General features: G+C 31.8%; 3 protein-coding genes across 3 annotated transcripts; all 3 read left to right on the top strand.

Moving 5' to 3' along the window:
• Positions 1–6,657: 6,657 nt before the first annotated feature.
• Positions 6,658–7,098, top strand: LOC143616727 (uncharacterized). Its single transcript, XM_077089477.1, has one exon. It carries the CDS (start codon positions 6,658–6,660, stop codon positions 7,096–7,098), a length of 441 nt encoding a protein of 146 aa, XP_076945592.1.
• A 7,311-nt stretch (positions 7,099–14,409) lies between these two features.
• On the top strand, positions 14,410–14,940 carry LOC143616726 (uncharacterized). Its single transcript, XM_077089475.1, has one exon. It carries the CDS (start codon positions 14,410–14,412, stop codon positions 14,938–14,940), a length of 531 nt encoding a protein of 176 aa, XP_076945590.1.
• A 2,471-nt stretch (positions 14,941–17,411) lies between these two features.
• LOC143616725 (uncharacterized) lies at positions 17,412–17,876 on the top strand. Its single transcript, XM_077089474.1, has one exon. It carries the CDS (start codon positions 17,412–17,414, stop codon positions 17,874–17,876), a length of 465 nt encoding a protein of 154 aa, XP_076945589.1.
• The last annotated feature ends 5,205 nt before the right edge of the window (positions 17,877–23,081 follow it).

Below are 23,081 nucleotides of genomic sequence, written 5' to 3'. Positions count from 1 at the left end.
GAGAGTTTTTTGGAGATGTAGCAAGAGTAAAATGAAGAAGATGAGTGTGTATATATAGGGAAGGAGTGAAGGGTTGGGTATAAAGATTCTTTTATGGTTTGCATAAAAATGGGTATGTTTAAATGATCAAACAATGCATAATATAAAAAAAAAACAATATTTTGTATATTTTATATATTTTAAATGACAAGATCCAATATTTTATATATTTGAAATGTTCGGATTACAAACGGGTCGGGTTTACATAACAAAAGTGACCCGAAATTGACGAATGTCACACAGGGTGTCCCTCATCTAAAGCTGAGGTGGATGATAAAGCCATCGGGAAGTCCCGATACATGCAGACTATGCAGTCTGGATCGGACCTAAATTTGGCCGTTGGGGGATTTTATAAGGGAAAATGACCAAAATTGCTCATTTGACCATACAAGTTCCTAGACTAACCCTCAAAAAAAATAATACCAAAAATGACCATATTTTAAACGGAAGGATCCGTCATAATAGACCTGACATCCAACATATATATCTGACACCTTTCTGTTTTTGAACCAATCACATATTCGGTTTTTAAAACTAGAAGTCGGCTTGCATACCAAACCACTATATATTTTCCAATAACCATGTGCCCCAAAATCAATTGAAGAAAAGCCCTACTTCACATCAACTTTCTTCTGCCTTTAAATACTTGCGTCTACCACCACCTTTAATCTGCAACAATCAAACACAAATACAAAACACAATCTTCTCTCTAAACAATCCTATAGAGAGAATGGAACAAAACCAACCAATACTAACCAAAAAAGTATTGAACTTGCTCCGTGTCATCTTCTTCACACTTAAAAAAACAATCACTAAAACAAGATTGTTAGCCGATATCAACATGATGATCAAACGCGGCAAAATCACCGGTAAATCCTTAAACAACCTCCTCTTCCACCACCACTGGGCTGCCACCACCTTCCACCACCCACACCACCTCTCATTCACCACTCCATCGCCAACGGACGACGAGTTCAGCTGCACCACCACCCCTCAACACCCTTATCACATTGATGAAATAATAATCGATCCGATGGTTATTAAGGCCGTGGAGAGGCTCACGAGTCCGGTGGGTAAGCAGTTGAGGATAACGGACTCGCCGTTTCCTTTAAATAAAGGTGATGGAGATGATCAGGTGGATGAGGATGCTGAGAAGTTTATTTTGAGGTTCTATAATGGTTTGAAACGAGAAGATTAAATTTGGGGTTAAAGTGTAATTAGCTGATTCTTCAAGGGGTGGCAACAGACTATTTCAAGATTTTTATTTCTTATTTAGTTATATGTCCCTATAGTATTTCTATCCTTGGATTAGTTCATATGAAAATAAATTGTTGGGTGTTAAGCTATTAATTTGTTGTTATATGCTGGTTATGTTTTTAATTTTATTGTTAGACACACTAATGATTTTATAAATATTATATTTATATTATGTATTTATTGGTATGGTCATGTTTTGCTTTTACTTTTTCATAACGTATTCTTGAAACCTTTACCCCACCTCTCATATATATATATATAGTTATTCTTCATGAAAAGAGGTTAATTAGTTGTTAGAATTACATTAAAGTTTAATTGAAAATTAATTTATACTCAATGTTGAACATCTAATCTCATTCATTTAACTCCACTTAATTAAACACGGTTAATTTGTTGTGAAACACTCACAAAGTAGAATGCAAACTCATAAACTAATACTTGTATATATTACAGTGGTAGATAAACATATTTCTGTCCATATTTAGTAGATAAATACATTTTACGCTTATTGAAGAAACTTATATTTTTCACAAATTATTCCAACACCTATGAGAGGAGAAGCCGGAGAAAGTGAAGAGGACTTTTACCCAGATTAAGATAAATGCTGTAAATTCCAGGGTAAACCCATGCATGTTACGCTGAAATCTTCACAAAGTGTTCGCCATTTGAGCTGTTGACATGTAATATATAGGATATATCCTATTATATGCTTAACCCTTAATTTTACCATGCCATTCTAGTAGAATAGGCTTTGCGATTCAAAAGGGGACAGCGGCGCAGCTTGTTGCTCGCTTACCCATTATCCGGATATAGCTCGGTTTGTGTTATATTATAAGCATTTAATCAAATTTGGCCGAAAAAAAAAATATCATGTAAATTGTAGTTCATTTATAAACTGCCCAAAAATGTAAAAACATTTACAATCAGATACTCGAGACACCAGATGGAATATGATGTTCCTGCAGAAAAGAAATTGGATAGTTACAAGTAGATATTCACTAGCAACCGACATCCATTTATTTTGTATTAAGGGATAACTTATTATATATCTTGGTTTTCCAAGCATCACACCTTATATATAATTCTCTCTAGCGTTGAATATCATGAAGTTGTGAATGTTGTTGCCAAAACATCTTGAATTCAAAATCTACTACTTGATCTCCATCAATGTCCTTGTAACTATGCGCCAATATTGTAATATTTTGTCAGCGTTAGTATTGTTTACCATTCGAGTAACACCCGACACAACATCAATGTAAAACACAACATTCTATTATATATATGTTCGGATATTCCACTTTAGTAAAGAAGATAATCTAATTATATTTCGTAGTCTACCAATGTGACTATCATCCATTAAGTTGAATCGCATTAGATCTGGACCTGATCGATCATCAGGTTTGATCCTTGTTCAAAGTTGTAGTTCATTCAAAATGAAAACAAAGTTACCGATTTATGAAGATGATTCATAAATTCAACGACCGGGGGAAAAATTCAAATGAAGCTAGCGAACTTTTGAAAAAGAAGAACAAAGTAGTACCGGTTTGACGTATTCTTTTGCTTTGGACCAATTTTTATTGTGTGATGTCCATTTAAAACTTTACTTTCGTACCTTAAAGTCTCTTCAAAGGAAACCAATATTAGTACACAATCAAATAAGAAAACCCATTTTAGTAGTGATTACGAAATGTACTTTGAAAGATTGAAAATGCTTTTCTATACTAAAGTTGAGTTGCAAACAGCTTGGTATTGTATAAATGGAAAATATTAAATATTATACAAAGTAAAAAAGTTATATAGTCTTATAGTAGAATATATTTAAATGATTATATATAGTGGAGTAATATTTTAAATTGTACTATTCCAATACTTTTTGTTTATTTATAGTATTGTGTTTGTTTAACGATTTAAATAATAAACATTTTTTTATATGTAGTTTATCAAATCCCATAGTTTTCTTGGTGGTCTTTCAAATGAAAGGCAAAGAGAAATCATGACCGGGTGAAGCATTATGATAACCAGCCGCACCATGTCACTAGATCGACCAAGGTCATGAGTATGCTTTCATTATTTGCATTTGATGTAAGGTATGAAAATATTTGACGATGATATAATATTAACTTAAATTGCGAGGGCTGGAAAAGAAAATTTAAGAAGACGCCGGGTAGGTTCGTGAGTGAATCATAGCTTGGAACTTTCTTCCACCAAAAGCATGGTCACATGCAAAACTCTCTTGGCTAAGTAATGTCAAGTTAGGTTTTGTGTTAGCTATTAGTCTATAACCCTCAATATTACTGACACAATCAATTTATGTGTTTTTTTTTTCATATTTAGGATTACGAATCAAATTATTTTATAACTGAAATAATATACAATTACGTTTACGTAAAATGTGGTAATTTATCCTTAAAACCACTTGCTAGGCTATATTAGAAAGCATTTTATTTGAATAGTCAATTCAGATCACTGACAGACCGCTAAGTCATCCGATTATCTTCATTTCATAATCAGGAGGTAACCCATCAATAGGTGACCCAACTTAAATACCCCCCCCCCCCCCCCTTCTCTAAATTTCATAGTTACACCACTCTAACCAATTGTCTTACATTGTAAAAGTTAACCTTTTGATCCAATACTCATATTAAAACTGATTTGATATATATAATATTCAACTATATACTTTTAATAATTTAATAATTTCAATTTCTTACAACTTCAACATGCCATCTATCCTATATTTTTTGGGATTATATAACAAACTAATATGATCAGATTCATAATTGCATAAATCTCGACTAGGCGTCGATTAATTCCCGATTAATTGTTAGTCCCCGCTTCACTGATTAATTTTGTGTCAATCGGTCAATGGTCAAATCCGGCCAAAGTTCTGATTAATCGGGCATAATTAATTTTTTCCGATGAGATTCCAGCCAAAATCAACGGTTTTCGGTGAGTTTGTAGTAAAACTTGGCAGTTTCCAGCAAGAATCCAGCCAATATCCGGCCTAAATGTGTTTTTGTATGGACAAAACTGAAAATTACATATAAAATGTTTATTTGTATTAAACTGACAATTATAAATTAAAATCTGATCTGTTAATCATGATTAATCGATCACTAGGCCTCGACCAACCGCACGACTAACGATTTGCGATTTTTACATAGCAAATTCAAGCTGTTTTGTCAGTTAATTACAAATTTGTGTATAATCACTGAGGGTGTAAATCATGTTAGGAATTATCGCCCCTAAAAGATGCATGAAACTAATAAAAATATATATATTTTTTAGTTATGTAAAGCCTTTGAAATTAAGTTGTAATAAGCCGTATATAATTAAAAAAAATGATAGGACGTATCTTAGTTCCTTTAGTCGATTGATTACTGTCAACCTTTACTTCAATTAGGTTAAGGATCACCAGCTTTTTAGATTTTAAGTTGTTTTTGGTGTGCTCATAAAATATCGGTATCAACTTTTAAGATCATCATGCCTAATCACAAGATTCGACTTTCCCCATTCATTACAAGGACGGAAAAGCATTATGAAAGGACATTCTCAATATAACAAATTACGAAATCAATATAAAAAAGAACATATATACCATGTATGCATGTGCTTTTTAAACAAAGTTGACAAGGTTTAATGGTGTCAAACTATTGAAGTGACCTAAGCATGTTATTAGCACATTGAATGTCTTTTTGAGTAAGATATATTTTGTAGTGCTAAATGCGAATGTACTATTTATTTTCACCAGTAATTCGTTAGGAAAAACTTGGATTGTTTTACCGTTAATACCTTTGGTCATGTATCAGTCATGAGAGCGATGAAATATTGAAATGAAAAGCAAGTTCAAACATCAAAGCCAACTAAATCAGTGTCGATGTGCTATGCTTGGTAACTAATTAACAGGATGAATAGTTTTTCAATGAGATTTTTTAGGACTTAATTAAATTGTGATCCCGTTCTTATTAGATTCCACACAAAATTGGATATAGGTGCTGTACGTTCTAGGATGTGCTGACAGCAAGGCTTTCTGTTGATTTTAGTTTTCTTTTAAACTATTTTAGTGTAATTGGTTGTACTATGGCGACTCCTACGTACAACCCACTTTACTTAACTTTAAATCATACTACAATGGTGTTCTTCTCCATTTATAGCATACACTTTTTGGAATTGAACTGCGACCCCTAGGAGGTTTCACAAAATTTTTGCCACATACGTATTTCGAATCCTAGTACGTCCCCTTGCCTTATATTTAGCCAACTAGTAATTTATGAATTAGTATGGCGACTCCTACGTATTCAATTAGTAGATTGGGAAGTTCTATTGCTAGACTAATTATTTGGATACTCATATTAGGTTTGTGTTTTTGCTTGTTTTTTTTATATACTTTTTTATCCTAATTATTGTTAAACCATAAAGAAAGAGTGATTACATATTCAACGGTATTATAGCATTTTGAATGTAGAAAATAACAACCGCGTGGATTGAAGATTAATTTGTATGGTTGATCAATAAGTTGTTTTTTTAAATGACCAGTTGATCACGTCACTAAAATGCCACTGATTTACCCGATTATCTCTGTTTCATAATCGTAAAGAAACTCACCATATATGAGAAAACCCATTGCCTAAGAATTCCATATATATTTTTTTTGTCACAAGTGAGATTTGAATACAAGACTTTCATTTTTAAAATTTTTAAGAATTTGTATGGTTGATCAATATATTAAATTTTTTTGTGTTCTTTAACCAGTAATTTAATTAATGATAGGTTACTAACTCACTCAATCATCTCCGTTTCACACCCAGTAATTCAATATTATTTTCGCTGCAGTTAGGACTTGATCGAACCCGAGATCTAGCTTCCTTTTAAAAGTTTTAAAATTGAAGTTTTTGAATGCCTTGTCTCAACCACTTAGGTTACGAATCATTCGCTCGATCAATAAGCGCATGTCAAGGAGTGTTTTAATTCATCATAAGTTCTTAACCCTAGACAATATCAAAATAAGTTCAAAATTAGTATAACAATGTCAAGGGACACGCACACATATATGAATAAACAATTGACCATGTTTTATTTTACAATAAAAATGTTTGGAAACGAACACTTCACTAAAGCTTCTTTAATAAAGCACAAAAGCATTGGCCATATATATTTTATAAACTTGTTTTCAACATGCAAACTCAAAAAATTATTGGTAGTCAACATTGCGTGTGAACTATATTTCTTTTTACCTTCTTTTCTCCCCTTTAAATACCCTTGTCATGACCTTCCCATCATCAAACTGCAATTACAAACATCAAGTTCCTCAATCTCTCTTCACCAAACCATTAATCAAAATTCAAAACACTAGAGAGAAAAATGGAACAAAAATTACCAATAATCACCAACAAAGTATGGAGCATGGTGAAAGTGATATTTTTCATGATGAAAAAAGGTACCATTTCCAAAAGAAAGTTCATGCTTCATTTTAACATGATGATGAAGCGTCACAAGATCGGCGGAAAATCATTCGCAACCCCAAAATCAGGCGAATATGAATTCAGCTGCACCAGGAAACCGCGAAACAAATGCCACCGTCTAGCTAACTCTAACCCTCCTCTGGCTGTAGACGAATTCGATGACATAACAATAGACCCGGCCGTTATTATGGTTCTCAATATGATTACGACAACCGCCGCCGTGAAGTCTCCAATGGTTGAGCAGCTGATAGCTCAGGGTAATGAGGATGGTCAGGTGGACGAGGCTGCTGACAAGTTCCTAAGGAGGTTTTACAATGATTTGAGACGAGAAAATATATGAGGGGTTGTAATGTTAATAGTGAGTTTTTAGGGGGTTATGTAAAAATAAACTTGATCCTTTCTCTACGTTTCAAGTTTTGCATGAGTTTTTGTTGATTTGTGTAACGTACCCAAACAGTTTTGGTCTCTCTTTGCATTATTGGAAACACAATTTTTTTCATAGTGTTGTCTTGTTTTGTTTTATTTTCTAACTAATAATTAATTTTTATTATATTATTCAGTTGTTAAAAAAATTATTTGTACGTGCAAAAGACCGACATAACTGATTTATAACTGAAAAACTGGAAAAAAATCAAACCGAAAAAAACGAACCAAATTATAAATATTAATTTTTTATTTTAACTAATTTAAAAAGAGTTATTAAATATGTGACTCAAATATTTTAGATCAAATATATAATAATCAATTAATTACTAATTAACAAAATAACATAGTCCTAAATTAATTATATTTGCCACTCTTTTTTACAGGCCCAATTGTTTAAGCACAAATGACAAAACCGAAAAACCAAATCTAAATTGAAAAATAAATAAAAAATGAATCGTTTCCAAAAAGTTATTGGTTTTTTTATTCGGTTTTAGTCCAAAACGAACCTACATACCCCTTATATTAAGAACTTCGTTTTCAATATAAATTTATCAAAAGAATAAAATTAAAGATTGATTTTTGTAATTTTGTTAAAAATAAATCTTATATATAACACGGGCCATCCGTATTTTTGTGAAAACAATATCGAAATTTACAATGTTTTCAAACGGATCTACATGAATCTATGTTTATAGAAATACTTTTATACCTATTTTTAATATCACTACTAGAAAAAATGCCTTTAATGACATGCGTACAATGACAGGCGGTGATTTATGACGCGCAAACACGTGTGTCATTAAAAAACATCATATTTTTAAAAAATTTGAATAGTTATGACACTTGTTTTAGTGAGTCGTAAAACCAATGCCATAAATTAAAAAAATAACCCTGCGTGTCATTTATGCATGTCATCCTTTTATCCAAATAAAAAGTTGAACCCCGATATTATTTTAAACCCCTTGCCATCTTCCTCTCTTTTTAAGATACTTTTTCACTTTTTCAACAATTTCAAACATCAATCTCTAAATCTTCTCCAGACTTTATCCAAAATTCCAAAAGATATGTAAATACCATTATTGAAGAACACAACTTTGTTTTCTTTCTCCGATTGTCGTTGGCATTCCAGATCTGCAACCACCATCGTTTTCTTCTTCCACCAAAACGACATTCAAATCATTATATTCCTCGCTTTCGATTTTATTGGTAACTCTGCTCCAGGTAATATTAAGTTCGATTTTAGGTTATACCGTTACAATTGATTCCTGAATCGAATTTTAGGGTAGTTTTAGTGTATTTGTTGGTAGAAAAAAATAGTTATTGTAGGGGTTTGTCGTGTACTTTCAACAATCGATTTGTTAAATGGAGTTGTTATTCATGTTATAGCTTATTCTACACATTTGGGGTTTTGAGTTTATAGGTTAATAAGTCAGTTAAGTCCTCTGTTGATGGTTTATTGGTTATAATTAGGGTGTTTATGTCTTCATTGATTTTAAGTTGTGATAAATTTTGATTAATCATGAAGTTAGTTTACTGTTTTTTTTTTCATTTATGTTTTCATGTGGTCTGACTTGATTAGAATGCCTAATTAGTATGTTTAGCACGTGTTAACAAAATTTCCAGATCTATGATCATAATTTGTCTGAAATTTTGAGCTTTCTTGTTAGGATTTGGTGCAGATTACATATGAATACAGATATTTGAGCTTTCTAGGTTAACAATGAAAATATTAAAGTTCTAAATCTATTTGATTAATTTATAAGGTAAAGGGACTAGAATGGGTTAGATGTAAAATGGGGTTATATTGATTTAGTAGCCTCTTCCCTTTGACGATCAATTACAAATCTGGTTATGAAAGGGGAAGATCACACCATCTAGTCCAAATCTTGAATATTAAACATTAGTTCGTCAGCGTCCTCTTTCGACGTTGGGTAGAAAAGCTAAATGATGTGATCATAAAACATTAAAATGGTTAAATGTTGAAAATGACATTGTGGGTTCAATTGCATGTGGTGGTTTTGGATGTCAAAATAAATGTAGTTGGTCGTTGTTTGGTCAGTGTGATGTTTTGTATAAATGTTGTGTATATATAACATAAAGAAGTTGGAAATAACTAGAGTTCATATATACATATATGGATGGCATATCACTAACTTAAGTTATTTTATTGGTTCTCTACATGTTCCTACTTAAGTTAAGTTATTTATTTTGCATAATATAATTCATTTTGCGTACTAAAGACTCATTAAATCAGGTTATTTTATTTTATTTTCATAAATAAGTGAGTGTTGATAGTTTTTGTTATTTGTTAATTTTGCATATATTAAGCAGCTCATGGTACACATGAAGAGGGTAGTGTGGGGTCCACGTGTTTCGAGTAAACCTGTCAGGTATAACTGGTTAACTGACTTAACCCGTCGGATTTTCACAATATAATACGAGAAATGATGTCGGAACTCATGTCCATGATTGCCCTTGTAGACTGTAGGTTTGAGGATAATATATTGAATAAATAAATTGTTAGTAATCCAATGTACATATAACATTGTTTTGTAATTTGACATTAAACTGGTCTGTACATACATATATAAAATTAATTAAAACAATAAATTAATTAATAACATATATAAATTAATTACTTTGAAAAATCTAATCACGATAAGAGTTAATGACAAATTACGCATGATATATTGTCACTTTGTTGTTAATGGCTTCTTTCAATAACGTCATATATATTAGTTGCTATGAAGTGTTGATAATCTGGCTATCAAACTGTGTTTGTTTTGCGAGGATAGATATGCATATTAGTTGCTTGGTGAGGTATAGCGAAAAGAAGTACAACAATCGAAGGTTGTGAGGTTTGTGGTTGAAACATGGCAAACGGCAGAGGACAAAAGTTAGAAGAGGTTTGTGGCTGAAAAATTGATGTAGTGTGAATATAAATTATCAGCAACTCACAAAAGGTGAGCTGCAATACTACATGTATAAAAGTTATGAGCGTAATTTTGTTTAGTTTCTTTATATATGTAAAAGTTTCATTTTGGTATCCTTCAAATTAATTACTTTTTTAGTATGTGATTTGTATAGTTAATGTTTTGAGGATTTTGTGTATTGAACAGATTGTGCCCATTTTTATATTCATATCTTCCCAAATTGATCTCTCTCAAAGGCTCTACACACAACAATGGTTAAACCGCGAGAGTGGTAAGTATATGCTAATTTAGGGTTGTTTTTATATGGGCATGCTACACTTATATAGTTATAAAAATTTATGTCAACTCTATTTTTATTTTTTAAGTTAGTATAAAATATGCAAACAGTTTTATTCATGGCATCTTCCTTGGGTCTAAAAGCCGTAACTAATGGTTGGCTCATGGTTTTACCTAATGTTTTTTTTGTTTAATTTTCAACTTAGGTTTGGGGAGGTAAACACGAATACACGGGGGCGGATTTTGATGCTGTTTAGGAAGATTGGTCAGCGTATACGACACAGCATATATTTCGTTAGTGATATGTATTATATTAATTTTGTTAACTTGGGGATTATATGTAATATTTTAATTCAAGATGCTTAATTTAGAAATAAAATGTATATTTTTGTTGCTATATTTTGAGTCATTAATTTAAATATTATTAATTATATGCAAAACAAAAAAAAATAAATAAATTAAAAGTTATACGATGACATGCATAAATGCATGTCGTTAATTGGTGTCGTAAACACCAGTATTGAAAGCGCGTCATAAATGCATGTCAAAAACGCGTGTCACAAACGGGTGTCATTAAAGTGTGTCATGAAGTATGGCATGCGGGAAGCGTGTCATATTCAATTTATGACAGGGGCTTCAATGACACACATTTGCGCGTCAAAATTGAAGGCCTTTTTTCTAGTAGTGAATACTTTTTATTAAACAACTGGAAGACAAAGAATGAAGAAAACAAATAAGAATACATCGACAATTAATATTATTCCCTAGCTTCACCGTCGGGCAACCTTGATAGGTCTGCAACCAAAGCATAAGGTTGTGTTGATGCAACCTTGATAGGTCTGCAACCAAAGCATAAGGTTGTGTTGATGCATGGTGAATGATATTGTTAATGAGGTTTATGTGGTTGCATCCTGGGTATGATGTCACGTCCACGTAACCAACATGTCATGTTACATAAGGTGTATGCAATTGCTCTTCAGCTTTTCATAAGTACTTTTGTAATAGGGAAATCCTTAAAATCCTCATTTTGATTGGGATTCCAAAGACTAGTTTTTTGCTTTGAAAATCCTTATATTGGCCACTTAAAAACGGCCGATCGTCTGTTTTCATCTGCCATTTGCTTAATTTGTAAACTGATAAAATTCTTCAACTGTTAACAAGATTGTCCATCTGATCGTTTTTATAAATATATGACCGTTTAAATTGGCCACTTGACCAAACTTTAAACAACTAGATCCGACAGAAACAGAACTTTAAATAGTCAGACCGGCTATTTAATAACTCGTCGGTTTTAAGCAAAATCGATATATCGTTTTTTTAAACGGTCAGACACGACTTTTTAGGTGGACATGTATCTAGTTGTGGATGGTTGTGTAACCCGTCGGATGGCAGATTTTAATCGGACTTCTTGGATGATCATTATAGGTATTTTTAGAAACGAGGGCTCGTAAATGAATGTACTTGATCAAAATATCTATTTTAGTCTTCTTTTTTTCTTCCCCTTCGTAATATTATATGTCGCCTGCATTTGAAAATTCAAAAATTGCATGCTCAGATGCTCTACAACTTTTGATAATATTTATATTTTATATTTTATATTCAGTTTATATTTGAATGTTTTAAAGCTTTGCATGCATGTCATATATGTTTTTAAGGCCGCCAATACCACCACTAGCCATCACTCTCATGGTGTGTTTAAACCAACAATTTCGTCATATAAATATATAATCCATGTTTTCTACCTCTGAAAATAAAAGGAACGTTAAACGCGAATTGTCCGGCTTTTGAAAAGATGGAGGAACTAAAATGAAACTTTAGTGTTCGACCAATCAAAATGTAATATTAATTAGTCATCTTTTGTCTTTACTTTTCCAAAAGCTCAAAAAGAATCTCATTGCCATTTAAAAAAAGAAAACAAACAAACCCGTTTTTGTAATGATTAAGAAATGCACTTTTGATCAAATTAAATTACGTTTGGTTAATTAATTAAAAAGTTGGGTGTGCCCCCTGAATTGTGTCCTTCCATGTACGTACGTTCCCTCTAAAGAAGTCCAATATTGGTCATGGAAAACCTCCTCAATTAAGCAATTAACAAATCAAGCTTTTATTATTTTAATATTTTATGCAATTACAAAATTACGCATTCTACTGTTTTCAAAATCCTGCCTTCACTCAATTTGTTAAAAGTATGACTTTATGATCAATTCATTTGTGATAATTTTATAGTTTGATGTTCTAATAACTGGTTAAACGTGTTAACGAGGTATCTTTCGGAGTTTCGGTCTAGTGTATGTGATTATGTTACTGGAATGCAAGGAAGTTAAAAGTTGGAGGATTGTTATGCAATATTGAAAAAAGATAAGGAGTTGTTTGTAACTGGTTAAAGAGGCGAATATCTCAGAAGGTTTGATTTGATCATTTTGGTTTTTTACCCTGGTTCATCTTTTTCAGATTTCTTATGAAAAAGTTAGGGTTCGTTTTGTTTATACGGATGTAGTCTTAAGATCAACTAGTATTTTCTGATCTTAAGTGTTCTTTGTATGTTTTGTTGTTGAATATGTATAAACAACTGGGGGTTTAATAACATTGGTTTGGGTATTTCGTGTGTAAATCCATGCTTGCTGACACAATTTTTTTACAATCCCGATTCCAACAATCTCAATATCATGTTTTCTCAACATCTAAGGCATTTCCAATAACACCCAAGCTTGAGAGTCGATAAATTGATGCCCTCACTCAGTTACTCACATCTCAAAGTGGCTAAAATATAGAAAGGCAAAAGCTTCGCGTTGTAGAGAACAGGAAAGAATATTGTAACAGTAAATGGACTATGGTCGACGATGAGCTACTTACCAATGCATAGATGCATATCAATAACAAGGTATGATCGCATTGGCACATGGTCAAACTAACATGATCAATAGATTTAACAGCTTTTTTACACGCATAATATCCCAAAAGCGAATGATCAGCAGATGACCGATTTATGACATTAGCTAGGAAAGAGATCATCGAAGATCCAGCAAACGAACAAAAACAAACGGTTGTTTAATTAAGGTGATGTTAGGCACGTTGAGAAAAATCATCCGAAGTGGATGGGACCAACCAGTGTATACTAGTTTTTCACTTAACAAAGGCATCTACTTAATTGGGAATTATAAACACCACGTCTACTTTCACTTATCACACTACTTTTTTGACGTCAATGACAAAAACCCTAATGAGGATTATGTAATTGCTGTTAATGATTTTGTTTTACCATGTCTAATGCGAACAGGAAGGCGAAGGCGAAGTGGGAAATGTCTCGACAAAACCAAAGGCGCAGTGGGAATTGTCTCGACAAAATCATGTCTAATGAGGGGTTAATCTTATAATTATATATTATGCTGTTGTTTTAATTATAATTTATGTAATGTTTAATGAGAGCTATTAGTTTAAATAATACATAATAAGAAAATGATTTAGATAAACAAGAAACAAACATTAAAGATAAATGAAAAATGTAGTGATTATGTATAAAGGTAAAATTTTATAAAAATCTTATAGAATTGCAAATAAACTGATGATTTTTAAAGAACTAATAGATATCTAAATAGCACGGTTATTTGTAAGTGTTCTTTAACCTTTTATAAGTTAGGTTGAAGATAGTGTAAGTACACAAATCAAGCTTGTAATATTTAATTCAATAGAAACAAAGTAGAAAGAAAACATGTTATAATACCGGTTAAGGCAACGTTGATGTCATCCAAGTTCATGCTTTTACGTTTATTATATAGTCCATCAAATGGACCGTACACAACTTCGTGATTAAGGTGTATCAATATTGATATTTTTTAATATATTAGGTAGAAAAGTAGGATTTAGTGACATCCTTCTATGTTTAATATCAAGATTTTTATATCATAAAGTGTAACTAAAACCCTCATTTCACCCTTTAAATACTCCTACCATCCTTCCATGTTTGATCTATATCTAAAGTTACATCTCTCTTTCTCTCATCAAACCTTATAGAGAGAATGGAGCAAAACAAAGCACTAATAACAAAAAAAGTATGGAGCTTGATGCATGCCATGTTCTTGATGTTCAAGAAAGGCATATCCAAAGCAAAAATATTAACCGATCTTAATACTATCATGAAGCATACCGGCAAATCATTACACAACCTTCTCTTTCACCACCACCACAACTGGTCTTCCACCACCTTCAACCGCCACCCGCAACACCTCCCATCATCAACCGGCGAATACGAATTCAGCTGTAGTGACACCCCTCCATACCTACTCTCTATCTTTTCCACCCACAACAAAAAACAAAACAATAATAACAATAACATCTATAATAATGTTACGGTTATGAAGGCCTTGGAGGACATGCTAACAAGTGCAACCTCGTCTCCGGGACTTGTGAAAACTCCCGTGGTTAAGCAGCTGAGGATAACGGACTCACCGTATCCGTTAACTAACGGGGATGATGATGGTATGGTGGATGAGGCTGCTGACAAGTTCATCTCGAGGTTTTATAACGATTTGAGACGGGAGACTAAATAAGGAATTGAGTGTCATTAGCTAATTCTTCAAGGGGATACATCATTTGTATTTCTTTTATTGATTTTGATCATAATTAAAATAAATTTGTAGTTTAAAATATGTTAAGTATTTGGGATTTATAAACCGGGTGGCTTGGTTTGCTTGATTTCGTACAAATTTTTAATTTTAAATTTCTAAAAGTAAAAAATATCATTAAATCGAGACTTTCAATTCTAAAATGTCTAAAACTCGAAGTTAACAAGATAACATATATTAAATGAGCAACTAGAGTTTAAGGTCAACACAAAATAGAGAATTTCAGAAACTTTAAAAAATACTTTATAATATATATATATATATATATATATATATATGATGAGTATCATTACAGAACTGTTAAATTATTTAAAAACTTGAAGGAACCCTTAAAAACTAACGTTTTTTATAAAAAATTTTGTATGTCAATGTTAATTGAGTGTAGTTTTATCATTTTTCTATATCTACATTTACAATTACAATTTTGAAAATTAGTTTTTATACATATCTATGTTTTTTTTACACCTATGTAAATTTGTTAGTTATAAATTTTACATATATGTAAACTTGTGATTAACATATGCAATCAAAACTTTTTATATAAAATATAATAAAACTACTATTAAATAATGTTAATACATAAAAAAAAATTTCAAAACGTTTGGTTGTGTAGAGTTCCTAAGAGTTCTTAATTTTTTTAGAGTTTTAAATGATACCAACCTTATATACACACACACACATGCATGCATACATAAAATACCTACATAAAGTAATAGATAAAAAATAATTCAAGCAAAAACGAACCAAACCGATCGAGGTTTTTCTTGTGCTCGGTATGTTTTCAAATCGGATCGAGCCGAACGGCTCAATTCCAGACCGAGCCAAAATCAAACGAGCAATTTCCGAGAGAACGGCGAACGAGCAGCGACCAGTTTGGACAACCCTAATTACAAATATTTAACACCCGTTTAGTCAGATGAATACTTATTTATATATTCTTGATTAATAAGTATTCATGTATTTAAATATAACTAGACGGGTGCCCGCGCGATGCGGTGGTAAACAAAAATTTTAGTAATCATGTAAAAATTACGGATGTTCAAGTTTGTTTGAAACCTTGAAAACATTTAAACAATCACCACTTTTGATTAGTTGGTTACTAAATATTCAAACCATAGCAAACAGTTCGGTTTACGGTTTATACCAAAAATAGGCCATATAAAACCGGACGGGATTGTAAAGTTATTATTGAAACTCAATGCGTGAAACCAAACCATTAGTAACGATTCAGTTTATTTCGACGGTTTAGTTTTGGTTTTAATGACAAAAAATCAAACCAATGGTTTGACTCACGGTATAACTTAGAAACCGTTTAAACCGAATTGTGAACACACATACGTAGCATGTTAATTTTTTTAATTGAAAAAACTATATAGCAATACCATACCCAAATTAAAGACAATAAAATGCTCATTTTTATGGTTCAATTTTTTAAAAAAATATATTAACGTAAGAAAAAGTTATTGGTGTTGGTAAATCGTTGGTGGGAAGTTGGTTACAATTAAAATCAAAAGAAATACATGAGTAAAGATGAAGGTTCAAAGTTGTAACAATTTTTAAAATTTACAAAAGTTGAATAAAATAGAGGGGGCAATTTTGGAACTACTATTATGCACATTTTCTAATTGACAAATTTGTTTCTATCTTACCTGTTATATAAGGTGTATCTTATGCTTTACAAAATGTAAATTACTTAAAAAATATGTGTCTTAATTTGCGCATGTCTCATGTATTATATATAGTATATACTAGTTGCTAGCTCTTGTATAGGGATGATAATGAAACCCGAATTTAATTGAAAAAACCCGAAACATGAAAGATATGGGATGGGTATTACCTATGTACATATGTCATTTTAAAAACTTGGATGTATTGTTAGGAAATGCTTTCATCTAATAATCATTTAAGCACTTAGTTTTGCACACTTAATTCTTCAACTTTATAAACTATATAGGTTGCCAAAGAAAAAACAAACACAACTAAATAAATCCACAAACCAGTGTTAATTACAACTTACACTAAAGTATAAGTAATAAATTAATAAAAAGTTAGTCATGACCCTTTTACTAATTTTATCAAATATTTCAATTTCTATGATCAATACAAAACTTCAATTGAATCAACCTTTAGTAAAGTAGCATTGTGTCATTTTATAATCTTGTTTTCATCGTGCAAAAACCGCTCCCTACATTTTAATATCAATGACCAACTTTCTAATTATTGAGATCGTCAACATCACGTTGTGAAGTAGCTTTCCTTTTAGTTCTTCTTTCCTTGCACCTTCAACATATATAATTGTTCCTAGCTTTAAATACCCATCTCATCTTCCCATTCTTTAACCACATTCATATCAAATTATTAATCAACACTCAATACCTTAGGGAGAAAAATCAAAAATGGAACAAAAGTTACCAATAATCACCAACAAAGTATGGAGCATGGTGAAAGTAATATTTTTCATGATGAAAAAAGGTATCATTTCCAAAAGAAAGTTCATGCTTCATTTTAACACGTTGATGAAGCGCGGCAAGATCACCGAAAAACCCTTACACCGCCTCCCCACCCTTCCGTTCGAGGAATACGAATTCAGCTGCAGTAACACTCCCCCTTACCCACTCTCTCTCTTTTCCACGGGCAAGAAACACCGCTCCGGTCTTTCAAACTCTAACATGCCGCTTTATGTGGACGATTGTGATGACATAGCAATAGACCCGGCTGTCATTAAGGTTCTCAGTATGACGACAATCGTGTCGCCAACGGAAGTCATGAAGTCTCCTATTATTGAAGATTGTCGGGTGGATGATGCTGCTGACAAGTTCATAAGGAGGTTTTATAATGATCTTAAACGGGAAAATATATGAGGGGTTGTGGTGGCAATAGTGAGTTTATTAGGGGGTTATATGAAACTAAACTTGATCCTTATTTGTGTTACAAGCTTTTAGATTTTATGCTTTGTGTAACGTACCCAAACAGTTTTGGTATCCTTTTGACAGTTTAGCGAGTCGTGTAAAGTAACTTATTGACGTCGAAAAGTCATAACTTTGATTTCAGTGTGATCGGTTTTGCCAATTAAAAAATGGTTTTGACGTAGCTTGTTTTCCGCTTACCTGCTTTTTTTATTGTAGCTGGATCATTTATTTATTGTCCTATATATTGTATTATTTATTTAAACAAAAACAAGAGTTGAGTGAATCGGCAATTAATATTTGATGCCCAAAATATTTGCTTGGACAGTTTTATTTTACTTCTAGTTAACTTTTTTTAACAGCTAATTTTATTGAAAAAATAACATTCACACCCAAAACTCTACCGACTACACTCCTCGGAATGAGAATTTACATCAACTATTTCAGGTTAATTTTTCTAAGTATTCAGTTGGTAAAATATTTTATTAAGAATTTAATTTCATTATAGTATTTTAAACGAGTTACAAATTAATTAAACTTTGGCACGGGATTATATCAAGGAGATCGAGTACACTTTTATAAAATATGATATTAACGTCATGTTAATTTTTATTTGAATGCTAATTTTTTTCTTTTTGTATTAAGAGTATTTTTTAATGGCCCACAAACATAGAATTGCATATAGGTATTTCGTACGAGGTGGCCCGATAACAATAAGTTACCGCCAGCTAGCCCAACTCAGCCGTATGAAGCCCTTAAGCGTTTTCAAGTTATCTCCAGTTTTAGGGAAAACTCACTCTTCCGAATGTCCACTGATGGTAAAACCCGGGCACCCTCATTATTTGAAATTACTTTTATACTTATTTTTACATCATTTTCTATTTTACTTTAGTCAAATTACTGAAAAGGTAAGATAATATCATAAAATTTCTAACAGGTTAACGTATAATTTTGTGTAATGATATGGTTGAAAGTCTAGTTTTAACAATTTAAAAGTAAGCGAATACTCACTTAGCCGATAGTTTATTACAATATTGGTGACCCGGTAAATAATGGTTTATGATATGAAAGAAAGAACCCATCGCAACCTTATATAAAAACCCGAACCTTCTAATTTGCAACGTTATATAAAATGTCACCTTTTTGTGTTCGACCAATCAATAAGTTAAATTTTAGCCTTTAGTCTTTACTTTACCAAGTTGCTCAAATTAAAAGAATTAAAGAATCTCATTGAAATTACAAAAACAAAACAAACAAACCCATTTTTGTAATGATTAAGAAATGCACTTTTGAACAATCAAATTGCCATTGGTCAATTACAAGTTGGGTAGAAAACTGGGGTGTGCCCCCTGAATTGTGCCTTTTCCATGTACATTCACCCTTTAAAAGAGTTCAAAATAGCCATCACCACTTTGGTGGGATGGTAAAGGCTTTGGCCTTTGGGTGAGAGGTCCAGGGTTCAATTCCTGGCATTGACGGTATAATGTAAATAGTAGGAGGAAAGCTTGAACATTCAAAAAAAAAAAAGAGTTCAAATGATGACAAACCTCCTTTGTTAAGAAACAAATCAAGTTTGCAATATTAAATTCAATAAAAAGTAACACTACGTATTTTACTTCTTTGAAAATAAATTACACTTTGCTTAAGAAAGTTAACTCAGAGGTGTTTGGGATTCCTTTTTATACGTATAAAATTTAGTTTTCTTAAAAATCTTATAAGTTATAAGGAGATAAAAATAAGCAATCTCAAACACCCCGTCAATATGATAGGACTCCGTGTGGTTGAGAAAATGTCTTCTTTAATGAGCTGAAAAATAGACTCTGAGCGAAATTTACTGAAAATGGTGAGATGTTTGGTTGATAAATTTAATAATAAAGTTTTTACGCTAAATTCCCTCTCAAAAAGTGTCCCTTGTCTTCCTCTTACCAACCCGTCTCGTCTCACTTCTCCTAACATTTCTTTATTTCGTCACCAGACACCATATCAAGTTCTACCGCTTCCTATCTTATTTTAGATTTTTCGATTTTGAGCCATAACCTGGAATGTGTGTAAGTATAGGATAGCTCAACTCTAATTTCATCTTTCATTTATGTGCAATTTTTTATTTCATCTTCGATTTCTAGCGTTTAATCCTCAATTGTTGATAATTTCATCTTCATTCCTAGTTTCATCTTCGATTTTCGGTTCCGAGTTCCAACCATAGGATTTTAACGGTTTAGATCGATTTTGTTTTAGGCTTCAACTTCACGAAAGATTTTGGTCAGTGTATCATTGCCAGTCGGTAATTTGCTCACTATGTTATTGTTGAGTGCAAAAATATATTGGCCATTAGTGACCAAAATATCAACAACTGATTGCATTATTATTATTATTATTATTATTATTATTATTATTATTATTATTATTATTATTATTGAAGGCATATTTGACTAATTTTTTGCAAAAGCAATATTTAATCCATAAAAATAAAAACAATTGGATGTACATATACATTTAAGTCCCGTTACTTGGTTGATAATATTTCTCAACCTTTACATGATCACTAGCTTCTTAGATTTCTGATTCATGCAATTTTCTTTGTTTTGGTAATTTCTATTTTGAGTTGTTTCAGAGTGCTCATAAAATATTGTCACCAATTTTTAAATGTCACACCATCATGCCTAAACACGAGATTCACCTTTTCCCCATCCATGACAATGACAAAAAGCATGATGAAAGACAATTCAAAATATAACAGAAATAAATAAAAAAAATAAATCACATCATGCATGTGCTTTTAAACAACCTTAACAACATCCTAAATATAAATTTAATGGTGCGAAATTATTTAATTAACCAGATATGCGAAGTCTGAGATTAACACAATGACTGCCTTCTAAATTTGAGTTGGATACTTTTTATATTGCTAATATTAGCATGTACTGTTTGTTTTTATTGGCAATCTGATAGAGAAAACATGGAACTTTTATAAGTATTACCAAGTTGTCTAGTAATCGAAGTTGCCCGGCTTTTGAAAAAGATAAACCCAAATGTTACCTCTTTGACACACTTTTTTTCTAGACTAATCGACATGTTATACTACAAATTTTTAATGAATTAGCAAGATACTTGTTGAAATATGCACAGACATTTCAACTCAATAGCAAATGATAATTAAATCTATTAATGAGATTGTTACTTCTAATTGTTGGTTTTTTTTGTTTTATATATTTTAATGAGATGGATCATGGGCTTGGGCCAAATTCGTGGATTTGTTGATGGACTTATTGCACCAGACTTGAGTAGCAGCAGCTGGGCTTATTAGATTGAACCTATTGATTGATTGTGAGTTTAAAATGTCAAGAGGAGGTTTGTGTCGGGTGTGGGTGTGTGTGTGCGTGTGCGTATGCATCTCGGTTAAGACTTAAGAGACGGCATATCTCGTTTTAGTCTGTACTTGGTACACATTCTTGGTTTTCGGTTAATCAAGTTGAAATTTAAAATTTTGTGACAATACTCGAACTACAGGATAAAACCACAATTTCATTTCAAACGGGCTACTTTAAATATGAAATTCACACCAAGGTTCTTAAATAAAATATCTCGTATTTGCTCTATATCTAATCCATAAGAAACTGACTGTTTATATTTCTTCCACTCCACAACCTTAGTACGTCTTTGCCATTGAATGTCTCTCCGTTCCGGATTCTTCATACTGCCAACAAGTACTTTTTAGTTCTAAGTTCTAAATAATGCTTGAATGAGTTGATCTTAACACTCAAAAAACTTTATTTTACCAAACCCTCCGAATATGTTATATTACATAAACTTTACTTTACCAAACCCCCAAAAGGAATCTCATTGACATTATAAAAACAGAGAACAAGTCCATATTTGTAATCATTAAGAAATGCACTTTTGGACACTAAAATTACTTTTGGCCGGCTAACTAGAATCATGAGTAGAAAACAGGAAGGTGCCCCCTCAGTCTCCTGCATTGTGTCTTTCTTATGTACATATAAATTTCACCCTCTAGAGAGTTCATGGTCACAAACCTCCTCTGCTAAGTAAAGAAGTCAAACTTGTATTATATAATTCATCAAAAATTAACATAATATATTTTACTTTTTTTACAGATAACTAATATTTAGCTTTAGAAGGTTAATTTAATGGCATTGGTGAATTATCCACAGGCAATTAATGGTAAGGGTTCATTGTGGGTATTTAGCTGAAATTTTAAAGACACAATTTGATGGTATATGTGTTGACAAATTGGTGACATATATTGTTAATAAGTGTTTTGTACGATAATGAAATATATATATTTTTAAGTATTTTAGAAAAAAAGAACAGTGATGTAAAAATGCTTACATATACTCTTCATTACCACATTGGCAAGAAAATAAATTTATGCTGGTATATATGTTGTTAAAACAAGTTTGTTATACTCCTTTTATATATCAACAAATTACATACACCCTCTCTACTTTACATGTAAGCTACTTCAAAATCCACCCCCCCCCTCTTAATCAAAGAAAGTACTCCTCTCAAGTATCACGTATAAAATTGAGTCCACAAATATAGCATTGTCGATCGGGCACTATAACCCAAAATTGGGTACCCGAATTCGAGGTTAAACAAGAGGTGGCGGTGTACTCGCAGGTCCCCCCTCCCCCAAAGAACTGAAAAAATGTTCTATTGAGTATTTCAAATTTAGTAGGCTTATGAGTTTGATACCAAAACGCCTTTGGCCTAGGTATCAAGGTGTTAATAATGTGTTCTTTCACAAAATAGTAAGGAGTCAAATCTTATAGCGAACAAAAGATACATATCTAAAAAGTCGGATCATTAAGAAAAATATAAGTTTATCTTTCAAACTATCACTAGAATTGTAATAAAAACAATTAAAAAAGGAAAAAAAGAATCTAAAAGCTTTTTATTCAATTAGAAATTTTGATATAATATTAATTAAATGAATCACCTTCTAAAGTATATTGTCCTTATTAACCAAAGTACAAAGAGAACACATGTTAAAAGACCGTTTAAGAAGATGCCAATGTCATCCAACACAAAGCTTTTAATTTATTTATCATATCAAGTACTATAACTACACTACCTGTGTTAAGTATTATGTGTTGATTTTTGCATAACGTTATATGTTTATAATTTCTTTTAGATGGA

This window comes from Bidens hawaiensis, unplaced genomic scaffold (assembly GCF_021521415.1).
Source record: "Bidens hawaiensis isolate Kalapana, Puna unplaced genomic scaffold, B.hawaiensis_p1.1 tig00049083_1, whole genome shotgun sequence".
NCBI lineage: Eukaryota > Viridiplantae > Streptophyta > Magnoliopsida > Asterales > Asteraceae > Bidens > Bidens hawaiensis.
This window is presented reverse-complemented; position numbering and strand designations above follow the sequence as displayed.

What these genes read in the sequence shown, in the direction of transcription:
- LOC143616727 (XM_077089477.1), top strand. Translation starts at nt 6,658, where the DNA reads ATGGAACAAAAATTACCAATAATCACCAACAAAGTATGGAGCATGGTG.
- LOC143616726 (XM_077089475.1), top strand. Translation starts at nt 14,410, where the DNA reads ATGGAGCAAAACAAAGCACTAATAACAAAAAAAGTATGGAGCTTGATG.
- LOC143616725 (XM_077089474.1), top strand. Translation starts at nt 17,412, where the DNA reads ATGGAACAAAAGTTACCAATAATCACCAACAAAGTATGGAGCATGGTG.